At 42.6% G+C, this 24,935-nt stretch overlaps 1 protein-coding gene across 2 annotated transcripts in view; it reads right to left on the bottom strand.

The window, feature by feature from the left end:
* FBXO36 (F-box protein 36) overlaps positions 1–24,935 on the bottom strand; it is a 155,794-nt gene that overhangs the window by 8,474 nt on the left and 122,385 nt on the right. For both annotated transcript variants that reach the window (XM_077155382.1, XM_077155383.1), the window contains one exon: positions 13,853–14,025. In XM_077155382.1, the coding sequence (XP_077011497.1) occupies positions 13,853–14,025 (173 nt within the window). The remainder of the gene's footprint in view (positions 1–13,852; positions 14,026–24,935) is intronic.

Here is a 24,935-nt window from a genome sequence, read left to right as displayed (position 1 = left end):
GATGGCAGAATCTCCAGCAGCCTGAGTCCCTGAGCAACTGTGTGGAGCAGAGCTGCCCATTGACCCAAAATGAATATGACCTATGAGTGAAAAAAATATACCTGCTATTTTGTTAAGCCACTGGAATTTGGGTTTTTGGGGGGAGCCCCAGTCACAACCTATAATTTAATCTACCCTGAGATAATTATTGTGGAAAGGTTTTTAATTTCTCTAGCATATTTGAAATATTTGATTGTATCCAACTGCCATTTAAGGGTGGCTCCAAGCTTTGGGCCTCAAGGTAACAATCGGTCCTTCTCATAGTGAAACTCAAAGTGGAGTCACCTTCATGTGATCCCATCAGCCAAACCATGAACTGCTATAGACTCAAGCTATTGTCTGACATTATCTCTTCCATTGGCTTAAACACCATGCTTGGAAATTACTTATAGACAAATATTTAAAAAGTACATGAGAAAGAAATCTAAGTGATCATCATTATATAAAAAGACTTCAGTCCTAAAGCAAAATATTTGCAATAACACAGAAGTGAGAATAATGCAGTCTTTCAAATAGATTGGATAAAAAACTTGAAATGTATCTTAAGATGTCAAGAATCTCCATTTCAACCTTGTTTCCATGTGGCCAGGGGAAGAAGATAGTTTCAAAGCAATGGCCTGCCACTGGTGTACTTACCTGCTCCAGTTTCCATCTACTGAGGGGAAAAAACATTTCTATACTTAACTTCATCTTATAAAAGACTTTTATATTCTTCAGGCTCCAAGACAGACAAGTTAACTAGCAAACACACTTGATTGGAATCCTGGTCCTGCCACTTAATAATGAAGTGGACATATTGCCTCATTTCTCTGAGCTGGTCTCTTCATTTAATCCTTAAAAAATATTTTTGGGCAATGCAATGGTGGCTCAGTGGCAGAACTCTTGCCTGCCGTGCCAAAGACCTGGCTTTGATCCCTGGAGCCTGCCCATGCCCTCCCCAAAATATATATATATAAAATAAAATATATATATTTTAGTGAGATACCTTCATGCACATACAGTCTATCCAAAGTATACAATCAATGGGTCACAATATCATCACGTAGTTGTGTACTCATTACCATGATCACTTTTAGAACATCTACATCACTCCAAATCCTCATCTAATCTTGAATTTGGTCATCTGAGGAGCAGAATAAAAGAGATTTAAGAACATCAGCCAGGGGGGCTACTGTAAAGGGTCCTAGATTGTAAGTTCTTATAGCTGTCACATATATTCAGGACTTGTAACGATTGTTTCTAAATTCTGAGATACTGAGTTGTTTTATATAACCTGGTCATTTCCAGAAATTTTGAGTATTTATATAACACCTGAGACTCAACGTTAGGGCTCTGAAGCTATGAAAGTCAGCACTACTCCATATAGGAACTACTTAAAAAGTTGAAAAAGTGATCAGAATTTGACTAGAGAAATGAATGAAGCTGATCTGGATAGGACTAAGGCATATCAGAACACAGGGTAAAGGATGATATCGTCTGTGCTGGTTTGAAAGGAAGCATGCCCCCTAAGAAAAGCCATGTTTTAATATAAATCCCATTTCATAAAGGTAGAATAATCTCTATTCAACACTCTATGTTTGAAACTGTAATGAGATCATCTCCCTGGATGATGTGATTTAGTCAAGAATGGTTGTTAAACTGGATTAGGGGACGACATGTCTCCACCCATTTGGGTGGGTCTTGATTGGCTTATTGAAGTCCTATAAAAGAGGAAATATTTTGGAGAATGAGAGATTCAGAGACAGCAACACTACAAAGCAGAGAGTCCACCAGCCAGCGACCTTTGGAGATGAATAGGGAAAATGCCTCCCGAGGAGCTTCATGAAACCGGAAGCCAGGAGAGAAAGCTAGCAGATGATGCCGATTTCACCATGTGCCCTTCCAGCCGAGAGAGAAGCCCTGACTGTGTTCACCATGTGCCTTCTCACTTGAGAGAGAAACCCTGCACTTCATCAGCCTTCTTGAACCAAGGTATCTTTCCCTGGATGCCTTTGATTGGACATTTCTATAGGCTTGTTTTAACTGGGACAGTTTCTCGGCCTTAGAACTGTAAACTAGCAACTCATTAAATTCTCCCTTTTAAAAGCCATTCTGTTTCTGGTATATTGCATTCTGGCAGCTAGCAAACTAGAACATCGTCCATATTTTAAAACTTCAACTTCTGTGTGAGCCCAAAGGGAGAAATGTTTATTTGCTGCAAAATTTGTATTTTGGTACCAATTACCTAATTTATCTTGCAGGGTCAGTTTATTTGAATACCATAAGTACATGGAGCTTTGAATAGGGTGTGAGATCTTGTTCATTTGTCCAGGTTAGTAATGAAGCCCTGATACATTCTAAAGTAATTTGAGCAGAGAATAAAGAAGTATTTGCAAAGTCCCCTTGGGGGACTGGGGAGAAAGGAGGAAATATTCAACCTCCCCATTTGGAGAATTCCTGATATGCTCGCAAGCAATGGGGACAACCAAATCAATAGGCTGAGCCCTTGATCTTGGGATTCGCCCCTATGAAACATCTTCCTCTAAAGGACAGGCTAAACCTACTTATAATTATGCCTAAGGGTCACCCCCAGAGAACCTCTTTTGTTGCTCAGATGTGGCCTCTCTCTCTAACTGCCCTCCCCCCCTACATGAGACATGACTCCCAGGGGTATAAATCTCCTTGGCTGTGTGGGTTAGGACTCCCAGGATGAGCAGGACCCAGCATATGGGATTGATAAAGCCTTCTTAACCAAAAGGGGAGGAGAGAAATGAGGCGAAATAAAATTCCAATGGCTGAGAGATTTCAAATAGATTCTAGAGGTTATCCTGGAGGCTATTCTTTTGCATTCCATAATATCTCTTTTTAGTTTATAGTGTACTGGAGTGGCTAGAGGAAAGTACCTGAAACTGTTAAACTATGTTCCAGCAGCCTTGATTCTTGAAGATGATTGTATAGCAATAAAGTTTTCACAATGTACCCTGTGTGATTGTGAGAACCTTGTATCTGATGCTGCTTTTATCCAGGGTATGGACAGATGAGTAAAAAAAAATGGATTAAAAATAAATAAATATTAATAGGGGGATAAGAGCTAAAATGAATTAGGTAGATTGGAATACTAGTGGTCAATGGGAGGGAGGGGCAAGGGGTATGGGATGTATGAGTTTTTTCTTTTTTATTTGTGTTTCTCTTTTTTCTGGGGTGATGAAAATGTTCTAAAAATGATCACAATACATCCAGGGTTGAAAGTCTCCCTGGCAGCGTGGGAAATGACCCTAGCCTGGCACCATGAAATCAACAACGTCATCCTGACCAAAAGGGGAAAAGAAGTGTAACAAATAAGGTATCAGTGGCTGCTAAGTTCTAATAGAGTCGACAGGCCACTCTGGAGGTCACTCTTATCTATCATTGCTTGCCAAATCCCAACCAAAACCATTCCAGCCAATCCTAAAGAACACCTAGAGTGTTATATAAGATTATACAAAGGTTGCATGCATTAGAGTAACTTTCCAGAAACCTACAACCTCTAGATGGGTCCCCAGACCAGATAAGTCCTGAAATGCAGAGGGGCCAGCCTCTCTAGAACATCAACTGGTTCCATTCCCATATCCCATATTATCGACAGCCCCTTTCAACCTGAAAAAACTAGATTGGGAATAGCCCAAATACCCCTAAAGAGTGGGAGATGATGGTGGAGTTATACAGAGAAGGTAGGGTTTAAGAAATGAATATGGTTGCTGAATCATTATATTGATATTTTTTTAGTCTCCAGTATCTTAAAGCAACTGGAAGTAAAAACCTAAAATGATGGAATTGTAACTCACAGCAAACTCTGGAATCTGCTCTACAACTGATTGTTGCTATGTGCTTTGAAATTTATTGTTTTTTTGTATATATGTTATTTTTCAGAAAAAAAAGTCAATTGTGATGATAAATGCACACCTATATGATGATATTGTGAACCATTGATTGTACACTTTGGGTGATTACATGGTATGTGTATATATAATATGTATCAATTAAAATTAATAATAAAAATGATGATGGTGATGAATACACAACTATGTGATGATATTGTGAGCCACTGATTGTGCACCATGTGTGGACTATATGGGTGTGAAGATTTGTCAATAAAAATATATATATAAAAAAAAACAACAAAACATCAGCCAGGGAGGAAGGCTGCCCAGGCCCGGGGCTGTCTCCATTGCCCACCATCTGTAAACTCAGGACAGGACAGTCTCTCCACGTTTCACAGTGCTGTTGTGAGGATTATGTTGTGTTATGTCCATTCAGTGCTCAGCACACAGAACGGGCTCAATAAATGGTAATTATTATGGTTATTTGGAAATGATACTAAACGTTCAGTGCTGTGAGGATTCAGGATAAGGTATGTAAAATACCTAGAATGCACATAGTTCATGAGCAGGAGAGGGAGAAAGCACAGCCTGATACCTTGCCCACCTTTCAGAAGACCCTAGAAAAAAAGGTCTTCTTGACAATTAGCTAGAAGGTGGACAGCGTGGTTCCAATAGTCAGGCATCTGGGGGAGCCAGGAAAAACCATCGGTTCCCAGGATGGGAAAATCAGAAGTCAAATACAGGCATATCCAGGAACCACTTATTTGTGGACAGTGGATAATGTGAATGAGTAATTCATGTTCACAGAATTTAAGATCAGAAGAAACACACTTTCTCTTTTTCAATTAATCATTTAGATTAATTTAAGAGTCTGAAGCTTCAAATCATCCATATATCCTTATCCATCTGTGCAGACACTTCTTTAGAGTCTATATTTTCCAGGCATGGGGGATACCAAGAGAATATTGAAGAAGAGAGATTCATAATTATTTTAGCTTGCTAAAGCTGCCAAAATGCAATACACAAGAAATGGGTTGGCTTTAACCCATTGGTTATGGGAATTTATTAGCTTACAGTTCTGAGGCCGTGAAAATGCCCAAACCAAGGCATCATGAAGACGATACCAGGACTTCTCTGTCAGATGGCAAGGCACATGGTGGCATCTGCTGGTCACCCCCTTCTCTTCAGGTTTCATTCCTTCTTGCTTCTGGCTCCAATGGCTTCCTCTCTTTTTCATTGGCTTTCTCTCGCAGCTTCTGTGTTTCTCTCTGTCTCTTTCTCTGAATTTCATCCTCTTATAAAGGACTCCAGTACCAGGACTAAGGCCCCTCTGGGGCATGACTCAACTGGAATAACTTAATCAAAAGGTTCCACCCACAACAGGTCTACACTCACAGGATTGGATCGGTTTTAAGAACATGATCTTTTCCGGGACCTATAAACCTAAGAATCCTCACAATAATTAAATAATTACAGTATGCCCTGTGCTGATGATGGAATATAACTAAAAAGCCCAAACTTAAACTGAAGGCAAACAAAACCTTTATCAATTACAAATCTGACCGTTCTCCTAGACCGGTTGTGTCCTTTCCCTCCAGGTCCTGGAAACCAGACGTGGAAATGGCCCAATCCTCACTCTCACAGGTACTGTCGGGGCCTGCCCCACACCTGCTGCTCTCTTGAGCAATCAGTCCTGGCCAGTGAGAGGTCAGTAGAGCAATAGCTTCACCCTAACCCGTGAGCTTGGATGTGGCATGGACAGCACCCCACCTAAGGGTTGAAGCCCTGAACATTTCAGAGACTGTGCCGGGTGGTAGGTCCACGGTGCCTCTATGGGGAAGCCAGCTGCCTCTCCTGCCTCTGGGATGGAGGCCTGAGCTGTCACACCTACCTCCACCCCCAACACATGCACACACACTCACACACAGACACATACACGGAGAGACACACACAGAGACACACACACATACGCAAAGGAGGCTCTGTCCCTGCTCCCGTCCAACCCCACTGGGCCTGCCTCCAGCACCACATCTTCTTGTCACTCCAAGCTGCAGCCCCTCCTGAATATCAGGGGTTAGGGCCACCACCTCCCAAGCATTCCACAGCTTCTGAAGGTGACCCTGGTTGCTGTCCCCTTACTGTAGACCATCATCACTTCAGCCTTCCTGGCCAACCCCCAGCCTCCCACTACCTACCCTTCTCTCCCCCACCCCAAATAGATAGGCAAATCCCTGCTAACACCACCTTCCCCAGCCCTGGATCTGTCCTGCTTTGCTCCCATGTATCCTAATTGCTTCCTGGGGAGGGGGAAAAAAAAACACGTGTAAGTATTATCTTTATTCCTTCCATCATTATACTCACTTCTGAACAGAGAGCAGTCTCTACTCTACTTTTACATGCCGTGCTATTCTAAAAGTACTACAAGAGAAAAGAATGAATTACACGCAGAAATGAATAGTATGATGAAGGATAAGTATGATCCTTTCTCCATAAATATCAAAGCAAGGGCTATTAGAGTCACGTGATGAAGGTCATTGTTAAACAGGGACACTGAATCCGATGACATCTGCAGCTCCCAAAACATTTCGATCATTTGGTCATAATCTCATCCCTTCTTCAACAGTCTTTCAAGGTTTAGTTTCTCTACTTAGAACATATTCTAAACAACAAAGGGATACTCTTAGAAAATTCCTTGATACTAAAAATTAAGACAGATCTGAACCTTCTGTAAAGGATTTTAATCCAATACCAGCATAGATGACCATCCCATTATTAGAGCAGACACACACCAGGATGTCAGTGTATCTTGTACGGCAGACATTGAAGCAAAGAAATTTCAAAAGACAGCCGAAATTTCTACCAGTGTAACTTCAATGATTCATCATATATTTAATACAGAATATGTTTACAGAAAACATTATATGTTGAATAAGCCAGAAGCAAAAGAGCAATTATTGTACGGTCTCCTTGAGAAAATGCTTATAAGAAAAACAGGGGTCTAGATTGTAAGCTCTTATAGCAGTCACATTTAATCCGAAGTGGTAATTATTATTTCTGGATTTTGGAAAACAGAGAAAACACTATATATTGGTCCACAAAACACCTGCATCGATGGTCCCCCCACACCCGAGAGCTCTTCAGTTTGGTGCATTCCCACTGCTTAGAGCCAAAGCACCGCGAATCGTGGACTCAGCGCCCTCTGCTGGTGGTGCATGCATTTAACATACATGAGCAAGGAACCCCAGAGCTCATCCAGTTCAAACCTCGATTTGCAGAAGGGGAAATTAAGTCTCAGATAAGATAAGGATGTTGCCCAGTGGGTGGTGGTTGAGCTAGCAATATAGCCCAGCCCTGGGACCTAGTGCTGATTTAAGTACACCACAATGCCTGCGCACCGTGAAGACAGGAAAACCATCCCCAAACCAAGTGCCTAGCCTCTTTTAGAATCCCTTGAGATGTGTTATTTGCACAATTTCATTATGAATTGATCAAATTCTTGGGCCTGGCCCTGAAAATTGGGTCCCCAAAGACACCAGAAAAACAGATGAAGAACACAGCTGCTGGTTCCCATGCCAGAACTACTACATCAGAAACTCAGGGACAGGGCACAGCATTGGGACTCTCACCTGCTCCCCAGGTGCTCTGCACACCTGGCCAGGCTGGGACTCACGGTCATGGGAAACTGGTGGAAATGGAAAAATCCCTCTCTCTATAGTCAAAAAAGTGACAGAGGAAAGACTGTCTACCTTGGTGATTCTCACAGCTATTTCCGAGTCACAGTGTGTTAGTTTACAAGCTGTCAGAATGTGATGTACCAGCACTAGAATGGCTTTTAATAAGGGGAATTTAATAAGTTACAAGTTTACAGTTCTGAGGAAGTAAAAGTGTCCAAATTAAGGCACCAACAAGAGGCTGCCTTCACTCAAGCAAGGTTGATGGGTCTACAACAGCTGTCAGCTGGGAAGGCACAGGGCTGGCATCTGCTGGTCCCTTGCTCCTGGGCTCTGTTGCCTTCAGCCTCTGTTCCTGTGGGGGTTCCTCACTTGGCTTCTCCGGGGCTGGCTGTCATCTCTTGGCTTCCCTTGGCTCTCTCCAGGTTCTGGCTTGCTTAACATCTCATGGTGATATCTTCTGCTCCAAGCATGTCCAAAGATCTGTGTGTCTGTTCTCCACGTGTCTGTATCTGTGTCAGCTCTGCTGTGAAGTTCTTGTTGGCTCTGAGGCTTCTGTCATTTGTGTCATTTCTGGCTCTCTCCAAAATGCTTCCTCTTTTAAAGAATTCCAGTAAACTAATCAAGACCCACCTGGAATGGATGGAGTCAATGGCCCAATCCACACTCTCACAGGTACTGTCGGGGCCTGCCCCACCCCTGATGTTCTCTTGAGCAACCAGTCCTGGCCAGTGAGAGGTCAGTAGAGCAATAGCTTCACCCTAACCTGTGGGCTTGGATGTGGCATGGACAGCACCCCACCTAAGGGTTGAAGCCCTGAACATGTCAGAGACCGTGCTGGGTGGTAGGTCCACGGTGCCTCTGTGGGGAAGCCAGCTGCCTCTCCTGCCTCTGGGATGGAGGCCTGAGCTGTTACATCTACCTCCATCCCCAACAGAGGCACACACACACACACACACACACACACACACACACACACACAGATACACACACATGTGCAAAGGAGGCTATGTCCCTGTTCCCGTCCAGCCCTGCTGGGCCTGCCTCCAGCACCATATCTCTGATCAAAGGACACACCCACAATTGGGAGAGCCATGCCTCCATGGAAATAATCTAATCAAGAGCTTCTACATTCAATATTGAGTCAGGATTAAAACAAACAGTTTCTCCCAAAAGATTGGATCAGGATTAAAACATGGCTTTTTTGGGGTGCATAATATTTACGCACCAGCACACATGGTCAGGACGGCTATGTCGATACACAAGCCCAAATCACCCCTTTCCCCAGTCTGGGCCTCCACCCTCTCATCTGACGGTTTTAGATGCTCCTTGGGGTCTGCTGTGCTGCAGTTAGCAGTGAAATGCCAGCATCATGGCCTAGTGCCTTCTCAGGCAAGCCAGGGGCCCCCAGACAAGCTCCCACTACTGCATTCCCTGGGGGAACTGACCTCAGTGTCAGGGCTGGCCCCTGGTCCTACTACCAGCGTCAGACTCTGACTTTTCAGGACACTAAGACACAGGACTCCTCTTTCAGGGGTGCACTCTTATAGCCAAGCACCCACAGGATGCCCACTGATGAGTTTACACTGAGAAACGTGACCGTCAAGCCAAGCGGATTTTCACTTGGTCATCCACAGAGGCCCCAGGGCTTGGTCAGTGTGGAATCAGGACAAGGCAGGTGGCTGGGTGACCCTCACTGCTGGTGGCACTCAGCAAAGAGAAGAGGGTGTTTCTGTCCTCAACTGCAGGGTGGCAGCTGGAGCTCTCCCGGGCCAGGGCACTTTGCCACCCACAGCCACTTCAGTGGTCTTTGTCTCAGGTGTGTCTTTCTCTACATTTCTAAGACAGAACAACCCTTCTTCTGCTAGACGCGTTCCTGGGGAGCCAGGTCAGCCAGAGGAACCTTGCAATCTTGAAAAGGTGACCCTGCAGAACTCATTTTCAATGGGCTCCTTTAAAGCAGCAGCCTGACCCCAGCCCTGCAGACCTGGCCCCTACCAGCCTCTCCAGCTTCACTTCCCGTTCTCTTCTTCCACCGCTCTGCTCTGGCAGTGCCGCTCCTCTCTCTGTTCTCCACCCCTTCAGGGTGTCTGGGCATGTTGCGACTTTGTCTAGACAGGGCTTCTTTCCACCTCTGGCCTGGCAAGCGCTTCCTCGTCAGGTAAATGTCCCCTCCTCCGGGAAGCCCACTCACATGCCCCACCCAGGCCATGTCCCTCGCAGCACCCTGTCCCTGTCCCTGCAGCATTCGCCCTACCTGTGACTATCTGAAGAGTTCCTCGGGTGCTGCCCTTCCCCCCTCATTAGAGAGTAAGCCCCCTGAAGGCAGGACCGCGTGTATCTTTTCCCCTCCAGTGCCCCCCGTGTGCTCTGGCTTCGGCAGGGGCTCAGTGACAGTTGGTTGAACGTGCACATTTGTTGCATATAAAGTATATCACCGGGGTCACCTCAGGGGAATTGTGGTTTGTCCCTCACTGGCTATAGGGACAGGTTACTTAATCTTGCTGAACCTTAGTTTCCTTGTCTATAAAACAAGGATAACAATGGTATCTACATTATAAAATTTTTATGAAAATTATGAAACAATGTAATTTAGAGTGTCTGGTGCAGTGCCCGACATATAGTAAGTGCTCAGTTAATGAGCACTTAATATCGGTATTTCCCCAGAGAATACCATCCCTTTCTCCCCAGATCCTGGGAGGGCACAAAGCATTGCCCCTGTACAGTACTTAGATCTTTCCTAATTCTATACATGTATTTGGTTATTTTAAGTAGTTTCTGTGCCGGTTTGAAGCTGTTATGTACCCCAGAAAAGGCCGTGTGCTCTTTTAATCCATCCTTGTGGGTCAGCTGTGACCTTTTGGCTAGGTTATTTCGATCTGAGGTGTGCCCCACTCCATTCAGAGTGGTCTTCATCCTTTTACTGGAATCCTGGGACCGTGGTCTGGTCCAGCAGCCAAGACGTTTGGCCCTCATTCTGGAAATGAAGGGGCGCTGTCAGGGGCCAATGTGACCGGAGAGCACTTGGGAAAGGCTGTCCGTCCTGGCACACATAAAGGAGCAGCCAGTGAAGGGGCAGCTGGGAGAAAAGCCACGGGAGAGCCCTGGAAAGGTGGGCCAAGAAGTGGGCGGCCCGAAATGGGTCCCTTATTTGATAGCCCAGAGGTCACTGTGACCATGGCAAGGATATTTAGGAGACATGGACTGAGCAGGGACAGCAGGGCCCAGAACTTTCTCATAAGACCAATACAACTTTTAAAAAAATCAAAACAGAACTAAAATTAAGAACCAAAATAAAGTTGCCAACTTTTAAGTCTTACCAAGTAAGGGCAATTTAATTTATTAATACCACCATTTCATAAAAGAGGGGCCTTTGAACCCTCTCCCAAATAGCAAGATCTGATGTCCATTAAAGGACAGTCATTTAAATGGAATAAATTTAACTTGATAGAAAGCTCTTTAGCTCACCCTTACTTTTCTCATCACATCTCGGATTATAAAAGCTCGGTCACAGATGGATGATGTTGGTTTGCTGAGTGTGAACTGTTGGTGTAAACCATGTTCCTTTTCAAGGAAGGGAGAACAGAGATTAGAGAAGAACAGAGCCAAGAGTTTTTGATGTTTGAAAGATGAGAGGGATTTGAGAAAATTAATACATTGAGAGGGGAGAAAAAAAAAGATAGAAAGATTTAAAACCCAGAATTGAAGGCGATGTAGTGTCCTGAATCGGATCCGGGAATAGCCAAAGGACATTAGTGCACAAACTGATGAGATTGGAATGAAATCCTAGTTAATAGTCTAGTTCTGACATTAATTGCTTATTTTTGATAAAACGTGCCATGTCTATGTCAGACAGTAACAACAGGGGAAGCCAGGTGAAGAGATAGGAAAGTCAGTATTGTCTTTGCAACATTTCTCTAAACCTAAAAAATTATTTAAAAATAAAAAGTTTAAAAAAAAAACAGCAACGTCGAGAAGAAAAAAAGAGAGAAAGGAGATAAGCAGCAGACTGAGGTCTCCGAGGGTTAGGCCCTGCAGCCAAGAGGCAGGTGGCAGGTGGCACTGGCCTTGGCCAGGAGAGGAATCTTCGTCCCTGGGACCAGAGGAAAGGGTTTACCCATCAACACAAATAACTTATTAATAAAACTGTCCCAGGAGTTCAAAACGGAAGCTTTTGTTTTTCATTAATAAAATAGAAATAATTTATAAGTAAAGGGACAAAACAGGTAAATGGAACAGATAAAACTTTTTTTTTCCCGTGGGCAGGCACCAGGATTCCAGCCGGGGTTCCCGGCATGGCAGGCGAGAACTCTGCCTGCTGAGCCACCGTGGCCCACCCTTTAACATTGCCCTTTTTTTTTTTAAAATTTATTTCCCTAAGTGACTTTTTTTTTTTTTTGGAACAGATAAAACTTAGATTAAAAACAAAAAGGAATGGTTCATATTGCATGGAAAGACAAAAATAAAGCAGCCTTGGACCATGTTTCATTTTCTAATAATTCTGTCCTGGAAGGTTATTGAGGGCTGAACTCAGCAAGCTAGAAATGCTGTACTTTAGAGCGCGGGGTAAATTATGGGAGATAGTTTCAAGACTGTAGTAAAGTATGGCATGACATCAAGAAAGCATAAGCGTGTACGTGAGCAAAACTTGGAGAGAATTCAGTTCCTTAAAGTAAGGCATAAATTCCATAAGACAACTGCAGTAGCTCCTGTTTCCCGTCTAAACCTCTCATGTACATTCAGAAGCAAATCCAGGCCCTGGCAGATGCTTTTAAAAGATTCCCACTAGTACATTTTGTCCTTCCATCATCGAACATGTAAATAATGAGCAGCAAGTATTAGATAACTCTTACATGAACTGGAACAAACATGCATCATTATTACAAGGTGTTAATCATAGGGTGGTATACGATTAAGAAAATACAATTAATGCAAACTAAGGTCTATTGTTAACGGTACCATCGCAATATTCTTTCATTAACTGTAACAAAGTCACTAGACCAAAGCTAAATGTCAATTAAGGGGGGGTATAAGATGTATGGGATTTTTTTTTTATTTTGGAAGAAATGAGCGTGTTCTCATACTGACTGTGGTGGTGAATGCACAACTGTGTGATTGTACCAAGAACAACTAATTGCACACTTAGGATGGATTATATGAGTGTATGAATAAAACTGTTAGAAAAAAAGATTTTCCCAGATGATTAATTGGATTGTAAGCAATTAAATATAATAATAATCACTCAATAGTTGCTGTGTCCTTCCATTTTTAGTGAGAAAAGTAGAGATCTCTCTACACTCAAAATGTATATATTAAATAACAAGGATTATGTTACTTAAGGGTAATATGTAAAAGTCAAGAAACTTTATTGCATTATTGTGAAAAATGTTGACTTTTTATAGATAATAAGAATACCTTGGAAAATGCTGTGTTTTCTTTTTTAAAAGGTTGTTGCCCCAGTATGTTATAGCTAACTACTGAGCTAGACAGGGTTCTCAGGTTGCAAACAACAGACTCCAACTTTGGGCCAAAAAAGGACTGGAATGGAAGGGGCTCTAGAACCCAAGGAACAGCTGATGGGGCAGACACGGAGGCACCTCCTAGGACCCAGGGAGAGAAGTTTCCACCGTACGCATCAAGGCCCTGGCTCTTGGTAAAATCAGCACCAGCTGTGTTTTTCATCCTTGTATCTATCTGTTGAAGATTCAAAATCATGGAAGAGAGCCCATTTGGTCACCTTGGGGCATAGGAAATCTAGGCAGTGTGACAGCCACGCCTTCCAAAACCACCATATTGGGAGACGGGTAATTCATCAAAGTGCTATTACAAAAAGAAATGGAAATAGATGTAGGGTAGTCACTACTTGCTTCCTTCTCTTATGCCATTTGTCCAAGCTGTTTCGTTGAACGGGAATGCCCCTCATTCTCCAGACCACCTGGTGAGCTCCTACTTTCCCCTCAAAACCCAGATAAAGTAATTCACTTCTGTGAAGCCAGTCAGAAGAAATCACTTTGCACTGTCTTTGTACCTTGCACACACACCCCTTGTTGAATTGACCACACTACATTGTAATTATTTGCATCTGTAGGGATAGCCCCTATGAGACTGTAAATTCTTTGAGGAGGGAAATAATGTCTTTTCATCTCTGTGCTAAGACAGCGCTCAACACAAAACAAGTCCTCATAAATCGACTGATGAAACGAATAGAAATAATAACCCACTACTGTATTTTTTTAAAATGACTTTGAAAAAAACACATGGAAAATCCTATACAGATGACACGAAATAATTAATGTTTGTTACCTTTGCAAATCTGCGCGATGTTTGAGAAAGCCTGGCAATATCCTCAAGATCCAGATAAGAAATGATATTCAGGAGCAATTGGTCCGAGAGCCGTTCAAGGAAGTCAAATTTACCTTCGCACAAATTGAAGACATAATCTAATATTCTTGTACCAAACACTAAGGCAATTTGAACTGTAATTCAAAGAAACCAACAAACCAGCATGGTTAGCATGTGCAGTTACATGTCAACTAGAAGAATAATCAATAGAGCACAAGTTTGGGGGCATTTTTTTTTCCCCGGGGAGGAGTGTTAAAGTATGCTGAATCATTCCTACTTGCAATGGCAAGCATTTTTGAGACACTTGTTTCCACCTGCCGCCCCTGCCCTGACATCAGAATCTTTTAGGGACAGGCTCGGATTAACAGACCGATTGACAACATCCCTTTGATCTTACCAACACAAGCTCTAGTCTAGGTGACTGATTTAACAAGTTTCAGCATGACCAGAGGCTTCAGAGCTTGCCCAGCTGGGCAACACGCTCCAGGTGGAAGGAAAAGGTGCTGGGCCCTGTGGTTTTTCTACCATCCCTCGCTACCCCCCAGAGTGTTCTGAAACACATAATATCTCTCACTTTTAGTGGATTTTTTTCTCTTATTTTTCATATGCTGTTTCTTCGCCAGATTTTCCATCCCTGACTTTACACAACAGAAGAAAAAAAAATTAGAAAGGGATAAAGAGAGAAATAGAGGAATACTTTAGGAAAATTATTTTAACTTTTGCCTAATTTTTTCCATACCAAATTAGGAAACGGTTCACAGAGACTCAGCCAATACCAACACCATGGCCAATACCACGTGTTCAATGTAGGAGAGAAGTATACAGTAGGCAGCGCTCCCTGCATAAGCAAAAAAATGACTAGCCAAGAGGAAAACATATTTGAACATGTGATATATATTCAAATTCGAACAGCGGTTAAACCTGGGTGGTGACTTCTATTTTCTTCCTTTTGCTTGTCTGTATTTTCCAGTCTTTTCGCAACAAACCTGTAATGTCGGTATAATTCCTTTATGCCTTAAATCAAAGAAAAGAAAGAGAGGAAGGGAGTAAAGGAGAGAGGGAGGAAGGAAGGAAGGGGCAGGAGGAGGGAAGGTAGGATTGCCCTTTTTTGAAGGCAGAGTAAGACAGGCTGGTGACGGCACATGCCTGTGCATGCCAGTGGTCCCGAAGCTGAGCATTTTCTTGGTTTTTTGACTCTTATTTTATTCCCACTCCCTCTGAAATCAGCACTGAAGTAAGTCTTTCCGGAGAACCCCTCTTAAAAGAGAGAGAGAGTGTGCTCTCTGCTTCACAGTGGACTCAGTCATTGTCCAAGATTTGGAATCTGCCTTACCTCCTTAATCTGGACCCTTCCTTCTGGAGCAAGTGGGAGCTGTCAGGAGCACTGGGCATCCTGAGGAAACAGGCTCCATTGTGATCCGAGAGCCTGAGCGGCTCCGATTTCGGAAGAGAGGGATAGAGTGTGGACCGTGCTTATGTAAAAAGCCCTCACTATGCCAGCTTGGAAGGGCCAGCCAGATAGGATTCCTCTCTCAAACTGGTTAGCCCAGCTTTCTAGAGGAATTAAGGGTTTAAATTACTCCTGAATTCCAAGTGCCTGCTATTCAAACACCTCTACCAAACCAAGGGCTTTCTTGGGGGGAAAAAATAGCTCTGCCAAAAATGCAGCCTTTAAGAGGAAGTCTTGCGAAGGGCTTCCTGACCGATCAGCAGGATATACTGAAAAACAACTGCTATTCATATAAAAACAAGAATCCCTTTAATTTAACATAGTCAAAGATAACATGTTCAGACACTTTAAAATATCAAGAAAACATGCTCAGTTCAAAGCATACTCAGACGTACTTTAGGAAGTCTCTACCAATAAATTCTTCAAAATACAAAAGCTGTAGAAGGATACATATCCTAGGTGTGAAATGTGATGGTTTCAAAATCTATGGGGGTTGGAGTATTTAGAAAAAATCTTTTTCTTATTTATGTTTTTTATATAACTAACATTTATTTTATGTGAAATAAGAAAAAAACATTACAATATACTTTATTTTAGAAAAATAAAATCATCACTTTCATGCTGGATTATGTGACAATCAACCTCCAAGATGGTTCAAAATATCCTCACCTCCTGGATTCAAATCTCTGTGTTGTCAGATCCCACACTGAATGGGGCTGGCCTACATAATTATTAGGATGTTGCAAAAGTGATGGTCTGAGGCTAGGCCTTAGAAGATGCTGAGGCTTCTGCCTTACACTCTTGGAGAACTCACCAGGATCTGCTGTTGGTTTTGAACATTCGCAGCTGCTTAGATGGAAAACCGTGTTAAAATTAAGAAATGATCTCCAGGCAAAGATCAGATCCAGGGCACTGCCAGGGCAATATGGTACAAAGACAAAGTTGAAAGTGCAGCTGAAAATTTCTGAGAACCAATGTTAAGAATAAGTCAGTCAAACATTAGGGCTTCTAAGAAGCTTAAGGGTGGAACCACCCAGCAGTCAAGGACAGAAGCCCCAGGTAAAGTGACAAAAGAATAATTCACAACCATCAAGTTTTTAAGAGAATTATATTGGCAGAAACACTGCCAGAAAGAATGGATTGAGAGAGTCAGAGATATTGCAAAAGTAAAAAAAGTACATTGAACACCCAAACTTCCACAAGCGGGAAACAGGCTAAGATAACTAGGCAGCTGCAAACATGGGCTTCCTTCTGGAGAAATGGTGGAACCAAGGGCCTAGAGGGTCAAGCCTAGAGCCAGGAAGAACCAATACCAGGTCTTGAGTCCTAATCAAGAACGGCCAACCTCCTGAATTTCAGAAGTCCTATGGACTAATGATTCATGGGGGGGCACCCATTACCCTTTTTTGAGGAACTGTGTCCTCAGTGGTTATTCCAGGTGGGTCCTACCATTATATGTTGGGTGGGGACGGGCAGATAACTGGTCTCTGTAGTTCACAGCCTTCAGATCTAGGAGAACTGTCTTTGAGGCACTGCACTTAAGACATTTCACCTGACCACACCCATATGCACACGTGGGCCTGGTTTACGTGACGAGACTCTGAACTACTAATGATACGTTCCAAGAAGAAAGTAATCTATATAAAAAAAAAGGAATAGAATTCCAGAAGCAATGATGAACAAAGAAACGGCAAACACAGGCAAATCTAAACCAGGACTCAGTGTAAAACAAGTTTTAAATGGCAAATTTTGGAGGAGGTGTGGAAACAAGGCAAGTCAAGACATCGCTCACAATGACACATGATAGCTAGAAGAAAGTACATGTTCTGGGGTCCTTGATAGTCAAGAGGAGGATAGAAATACTGACATACGGATTTTTATGTCAAGTTAAAATACACTCATTAAAATGTTAAGGGACACACACACACACACACACACACAAATAGAAGGACAACTTCCAGAACAGTTGAGCTGTAAATCAGTTGGCGATTGGTTCACAACTGAACGAAACAGCAAATCCAATGTCTGGGGGCTCAGCCAAACAGGGGTTGATTTGGAGGCAGGTGGTCCAAGTCTGATGCAGAAGCTTCACAATGCCATTATGTTCCAGGCTCCTTCTATCTTTCCGTTTTACATTCTTAGGTTGTGGCTCTCATCCACACGGCTGCTGCTTCCCAGGCGTCGCGACCATGTTCTGGTAGGTTAAAGGGGGAAGGGCAGGGGACAAAGATGCGCATGGCAACTGAGTCTCTCTCCACCTGAAGTCCTTTCTGAGAAAATCTATGCAAAAGCTTCAGTTCACATCATACTGAAAAAAACTGGATCGCGTGGTGTGGTTGGGTTGAATCAGGAACCCCAGAAACAATCATGTTCTTAACATGAATCTAATTCCACTGTGTGTGAACCCATTGTAAACAGGACCCTTTGAAGATGTGGTTTTTAGTGGACGTGTGGCCAACTGGAGCAGGATGGGTCTGAATCCTATTACTGGAGGCCTTATGAAAAAGAAAACCTCCTTCTAGGAAGGGGCCAGAAATAGAAAGCCCCGGGAACCCAGAAAAGAGAGGACATCGCTAAGGGACAGGAAGGCCAAGGGACCCAAGGACTGCCAGCCAGCCAGAAAGCTGCCAGCCCCAGGAGGAAGCAGGCCTTCCAGGCTCTGAAACCATCAGACAATAAATTCTCATTGTTTTCTGCCAACCCACTGTGTGATATTTGCATAGCAGCTGGGAAATAAAGACACAAGGCCACAACTGCGAGCAAGGTACAAAAGGAAATAGCTATCGGGCTCTCTCTGCCTTAAGGGGGAGAAAAGAAATAAAGAATAAAGAAAACCCAGAAGATAGGATTTAACAAATGAATATGAATGCTGCATCATTAAATTGATCTCCTTTAGTCTCCAGTATCTTAGAGCAGCTAGAAGCAAAAACCTAAAATTGTGGTGTAACCCATGTCAAATTCTGAAATATGTTCTACAACTAATTGTGGTGCTGTGCTTTGAAATTTATTGCTTTTTTTGTATATATGTTATTTTTCACAAAAAAAAGAAGGGAAAAAAGTCTATTGTGGTGATAAAAAAATTTAAGCCTTTTAGCCTCCAATATTCTGGAGCAGCTAGAAGGAAAAATCTGAGAGGATCGTATGGTAGCCAGTGACAAACTCTGGGATCTGTCCTGTAACTACTTGTTGAAGAGTGCTATGAAAACTATATCTTTGTTATTTCTTCACTTTGTATAAATGTCATACTATATAATAAGAAAGTTTGAAAAAAAAAAAACTAAACTGGAATCATACTTGTACTTCTGAAAAGTGGTGAGTGGTTTTTTTACTGTTGCTTTCTACAATTTTGGCTTTGCCTTTTAACATTTTTCTATAATATATATATTGTGGACCTCTGTGTGTTGATCCTACTCAGTATTTGCTGAACTTCTTGGACATCTAGATTAATGTTTTTGTCAAATGTGCGAGGTTTTCAGACTGTTTCTCCAAATATCTTTTCTGCCCCTCTCTCCTCTCTCCTTCTGGGACGTTCACTGTAAGGATGCTGGTAGCCTTCCACCAAAGTCACCCTGTCAGTTAACAACACTGCTGGGCGTGGATCCTTCAGCCACTGCTCCAAGCCTCATTGCCTTCTCTGACTGCAGCAGCAAAGTTGCTGGTCCTCACAGCCCATTCTGTCCGGAAGAACCACCACACTGACTGAAATGAAGGGCACGGGAACAGCCCCAGGCCAGAATGTCTCACATTCCTAGGTTCTCATGTTTTAATACTTTTCAGTTTGTTGTTGTCTTTGGTCAATTTCTGGAGCACTGAAATGGATTCTTGCCTATTTGTCCAGCTTTAAAGGTGCTCGTTGAGCCTCTTCACTCAGCCATAGCCAGAAAGAGCTCCTTGCCGATATTTTCTATGCATTTTAAAAATAGCTGTGATCAATGATTGTGACTACTGAATCTCTGTATTGATATTTGTTGTCAGTCTCTAGTGGATTAGAGCAGCTAGAAGGAAATACTTGAAACTGTGGAACTGTAACCCACACCACACTTTGAAATTTGCTCAGTAACTACTTGTTAAACTGAACTTTGACAGTTATCACTTTTCTGTATACATGTTATATTTCACAATAAAAAGTGTTAGGAAAAAAACAAAAAAGGAAAGAAAGAGGGCGGCTGGGTTGGACTGTGTCCCCCAGAAAGGTGTGTTTGAGTCCCAACACCCAGTCCTGTGAGTATGGCCTTACTTGGAAATAGGGTCTTCGAAGATGTACTTTGTTGAAAAGAGGCAAAATGGATTAGGGTGGGCCCTAATCCAGGCGACTGGGGTCCTTGTAACAGGGAAATATGGACACACAGCAGGCTCAGGGGATGGGACGGCCACATGATGACAGCAACGCCACTGGAATTACGATACCACAAGCCCAGGAGCTCCAAGGACTGCCAGCTGCCACCAGGAACCAGGAGAGTGTCGTGGAACAGACTCTTCCCTCCAGACTTCAGAGGGAGCAGTGCCCTTGTAACTCCTGATTCCGGGCTTACAGCCTCCAGAACTGTGAGACAATGAACGTGTAATTTTAAGCCATCCAGCTTGTGGTACTTCACTATGGCACCTCCAGGAAACCAAGACAGCAGAAAACAGAAACAAAAACAAAAAAAGCTAAAAGAATACATGGTGAGAACATAAAATAAGGTGATAGAAATGATAAATGTATTAGTAATCACAGCACATGAAAATGAACTACTGATGCCAGTTATCAGATTTTTAAATAACGCACGTACACACACACACACACACGAAATAATTCTGCCTATATGCTGTTTACAAGAGACACACTTAAAAACGATAATATGGAAAAGTGAAAGTAATAGAATGGAAAAAGACAGATCAATAAAAGACAAACCAGAAGAAAGCTAGTATAATTATATTAATTCCAGACAAAATATACTTTAAAGTAAAACTCACCATTAGAGATAAAGAGGACCATTATTTGACGATAAAATGAATAATTTACAATAAGATTTAGTATTGCAACTAGTAGGCCCTAAACAAAAGACACAGAGCAAACAGTGATGGATTTTTTATGAAAAAAATGATAAACTCTCTCTCTCATTGGGAGATTGTATAATACCTCCACTAATACTTGGTACACTGAAGAGAAAAAAATAGTAATTATTTTTTTACTTTAGAATACTTTACTAACACTATCAGTAAGAATTGTCCAATGGAGCTGGGGCAGCCCGGCGAGGGAGCGAGCGCACGTGGCCCCTGCGCACTCGGCCACCCGCCGCCGGCATTGCGGTCAAAACTGCAAAATCTCGCCTCCGCAGCCCCGGAACCCAGCCCCGCGTGAGCCGCTGCTGTGCCTCAGGAGGAAGCGCTCTTCTGCCCTCCCCACACCCGTGGCCCCCCTCCCCGCTGCCTGTCTGCAACAGGTCAGTAGAGGGCAGAGGACGAGAGCGCAGGAAGATGAGCAGACCAGCAGCTTTCCACTGACTGGCAGCGATGGCGTTTACTGAAAGAGTCAACAGCAGTGGCAACAGCGGCTCTCCAACCACCACCGTGCCCTCTTCTGCCTTCACCGGCTCCTCCGCCACCGTCCTCGACAGCCTTGCCATCCTCACGTTTCCTCCTCCAGAACAGCTACTAGGGGAGTAGAAACGATACAGAACAGCTCCCAGAGCCACGACAGAGATAAAAAAGACAGTGTACCCCATCCTGGAACGGCTGACTGTCTGGGAGAACCAGCTCCGGTGAGATCGCCGAGGGGTGCAGGCTTTCCCGGGCACGGCGGCAAGTGGCCGGGGTCCCTCCCTTCCTCCTTCCCAGGCCAGCTGGCAGAATTGGGCAGGCGGTCCCCTGAAGCCCGGGGACTGGCGCTCCCACCACGCGAGGACCCCCGGACCAACTGAGAGAATTGGATTGGAAATCCCCAGACCACGGAGAACGAGGACCGGGGGGGGGTCCCTTCCAAACACGTGACTCCCCGGTCCGGCTGGGAACGGTGCACTCTCCCGGGCAGCGGTGGCTGGCGCCCTCCTGCCACGCTTGGCGCCCCGGGCCGGCTAGGAGATTCAGATGGAGGCTCTCCCGGGCTGCGGCGGCCGACGACCCTCCCGGTGTTCGGACCCCCGGGCCGGCTGGCACTCTTCCAAGCTGCTTCGGCTGGCGAACCTCCCCCTGGCGAGAGTTTTCCAAAGTTAAAGGCCCACAGCACCTTTTACTGGTGGGACCCGCAGACAAACGTGTGCCACGAGCGCCACCTACTGGGCAGGATAAGAAAAACAGAACCCAGAGATTTCGCAGAAAAATCTTTCAACTTGTTGGGTCCAACACCCAGGGAAATCTGACTAAATGCCCAGACGCCAGCAGAAGATAACGGATCATGCTCAGAAAATTGAAAATATGGCCCAGTCAAAGGAACAAACCAATAGTTCAAATGAGATACAGGAGCTGAGACAACTAATGCTGAATATACGAACAGAAATGGAAAAACTCTTCAAAAACAAAATTGATAAATTGAGGGAGGACATGAAGAAGACATGGGCTGAACAAAAAGAAGAAATAGAAAAACTGAAAAAACAAATCACAGAACTTATGGAAGTGAAGGATAAAGTAGAAAAGATGGAAAAAACAATGGATACCTACAATGATAGATTTAAAGAGACAGAAGATAGAATCAGTGATTTGGAGGATAGAACATCTGAATTCCAAAAAGAAACAGAAACTATCAGGAAAAGAATGGAAAAATCTGAACAGGGTATCAGGGAACTCAAGGACAATATGAACCGCACAAATATACGTGTTGTGGGTGTCCCAGAAGGAGAAGAGAAGAGAAAAGGAGGAGAAAAACTAATGGAAGAAATCATCACTGAAAATTTCCCAACTCTTATGAAAGACCTAAAATTACAGATCCAAGAAGTGCAGTGCACCCCAAAGAGATTAGACCCAAATAGGCGTTCTCCAAGACACTTACCAGTTAGAATGTCAGAGGTCAAAGAGAAAGAGAGGATCTTGAAAGCAGCAAGAGAAAAACAATCCATCACATACAAGGGAAATCCAATAAGACTATATGTAGATTTCTCAGCAGAAACCATGGAAGCTAGAAGACAGTGGGATGATATATTTAAATTACTAAAAGAGAAAAACTGCCAACCAAGACTCCTATATCCAGCAAAATTGTCCTTCAAAAATGAGGGAGAAATTAAAACATTCTCAGACAAAAAGTCACTGAGAGAATTTGTGACCAAGAGACCAGCTCTGCAAGAAATACTAAAGGGAGCACTAGAGTCAGATACAAAAAGACAGAAGAGAGAGGTATGGAGAAGAGTGTAGAAAGAAGGAAAGTCAGATATGATATATATAATACAAAAGGCAAAATGGTAGAGGAAAATATTATCCAAACAGTAATAACACTAAATGTTAATGGACTGAATTCCCCAATCAAAAGACATAGACTGGCAGAATGGATTAAAAAACAGGATCCTTCTATATGCTGTCTACAGGAAACACATCTTAGACCCAAAGATAAACATAGGTTGAAAGTGAAAGGTTGGGAAAAGATATTTCATGCAAATAACAACCAGAAAAGAGCAGGAGTGGCTATACTAATATCCAACAAATTAGACTTCAAATGTAAAACAGTTAAAAGAGACAAGGAAGGACACTATATACTAATAAAAGGAATAATTAAACAAGAAGACATAACAATCATAAATATTTACGCACCGAACAAGAATGCCCCAAAATACGCGAGGAATACACTGCAAACACTGAAAAGGGAAATAGACACATATACCATAATAGTTGGAGACTTCAATTCACCACTCTCATCAATGGAAAGAACATCTAGACAGAGGATCAATAAAGAAATAGAGAATCTGAATATTACTATAAATGAGCTAGACTTAACAGACATTTATAGGACATTACATCCCACAACAGCAGGATACACCTTTTTCTCAAGTGCTCATGGATCATTCTCAAAGATAGACCATATGCTGGGTCACAAAGCAAGTCTTAACAAATGTAAAAAGATTGAAATCATACACAACACTTTCTCGGATCATAAAGGAATGAAGTTGGAAATCAATAATAGGCAGAGTGCCAGAAAATTCACAAATACGTGGAGGCTCAACAACACACTCTTAAACAACAAGTGGGTCAAAGAAGAAATTGCAAGAGAAATTATTAAATACCTTGAGGCGAATGAAAATGAAAACACAACATATCAAAACTTATGGGACGCAGCAAAGGCAGTGCTAAGAGGGAAATTTATTGCCCTAAATACCTATATCAGAAAAGAAGAAAAGGCAAAAATGCAGGAATTAACTGTTCAATTGGAAGAACTGGAGAAAGAACAGCAAACTAATCCCAAAGCAAGCAAAAGGAAAGAAATAACAAAGATCAGAGCAGAAATAAATGAAATTGAAAATATGAAAACAGTAGAGAAAATCAATAAGACCAGAAGTTGGTTCTATGAGAAAATCAATAAGATTGATGGGCCCCTATCAAGATTGACAAAAAGAAGAAGAGAGAGAATGCAAATAAATAAGATCAGAAATGGAAGAGGAGACATAACTACTGACCTCACAGAAATAAAGGAGGTAATAACAGGATACTATGAACAACTTTACGCTAATAAATACAACAATTTAGATGAAATGGACGGGTTCCTGGAAAGACATGAACAACCAACTTTGACTCAAGAAGAAATAGATGACCTCAACAAACCAATCACAAGTAAAGAAATTGAATCAGTCATTCAAAAGCTTCCTAAAAAGAAATGTCCAGGACCAGACGGCTTCACATGTGAATTCTATCAAACATTCCAGAAAGAATTAGTACCAACTCTCCTCAAACTCTTCAAAAAAATCGAAGTGGAGGGAAAACTACCTAATTCATTCTATGAAGCCAACATCACCCTCATACCAAAACCAGGCAAAGATATTACAAAAAAAGAAAACTACAGACCAATCTCTCTAATGAATATAGATGCAAAAATCCTCAATAAAATTCTAGCAAATCGTATCCAACAACACATTAAAAGAATTATACATCATGACCAAGTAGGATTCATCCCAGGTATGCAAGGATGGTTCAACATAAGAAAATCAATTAATGTAATACACCATATCAACAAATCAAAGCAGAAAAATCACATGATCATCTCAATTGATGCAGAGAAGGCATTTGACAAGATTCAACATCCCTTCCTGTTGAAAACACTTCAAAAGATAGGAATACAAGGGAACTTCCTTAAAATGATAGAGGGAATATATGAAAAACCCACCGCTAATATCATCCTCAATGGGGAAAAATTGAAAACTTTCCCCCTAAGATCAGGAACAAGACAAGGATGTCCACTGTCACCACTATTATTCAACATTGTGTTGGAGGTTCTAGCCAGAGCAATTAGACAAGAAAAAGAAATACAAGGCATCAAAATTGGAAAGGAAGAAGTAAAACTATCACTGTTTGCAGACGATATGATACTATACGTCAAAAACCCGGAAAAATCCACAGCAAAATACTAGAGCTAATAAATGAGTACAGCAAAGTATCAGGTTACAAGATCAACATTCAAAAATCTGTAGCATTTCT

This window comes from Tamandua tetradactyla, chromosome 3 (assembly GCF_023851605.1).
Source record: "Tamandua tetradactyla isolate mTamTet1 chromosome 3, mTamTet1.pri, whole genome shotgun sequence".
NCBI lineage: Eukaryota > Metazoa > Chordata > Mammalia > Pilosa > Myrmecophagidae > Tamandua > Tamandua tetradactyla.
This window is presented reverse-complemented; position numbering and strand designations above follow the sequence as displayed.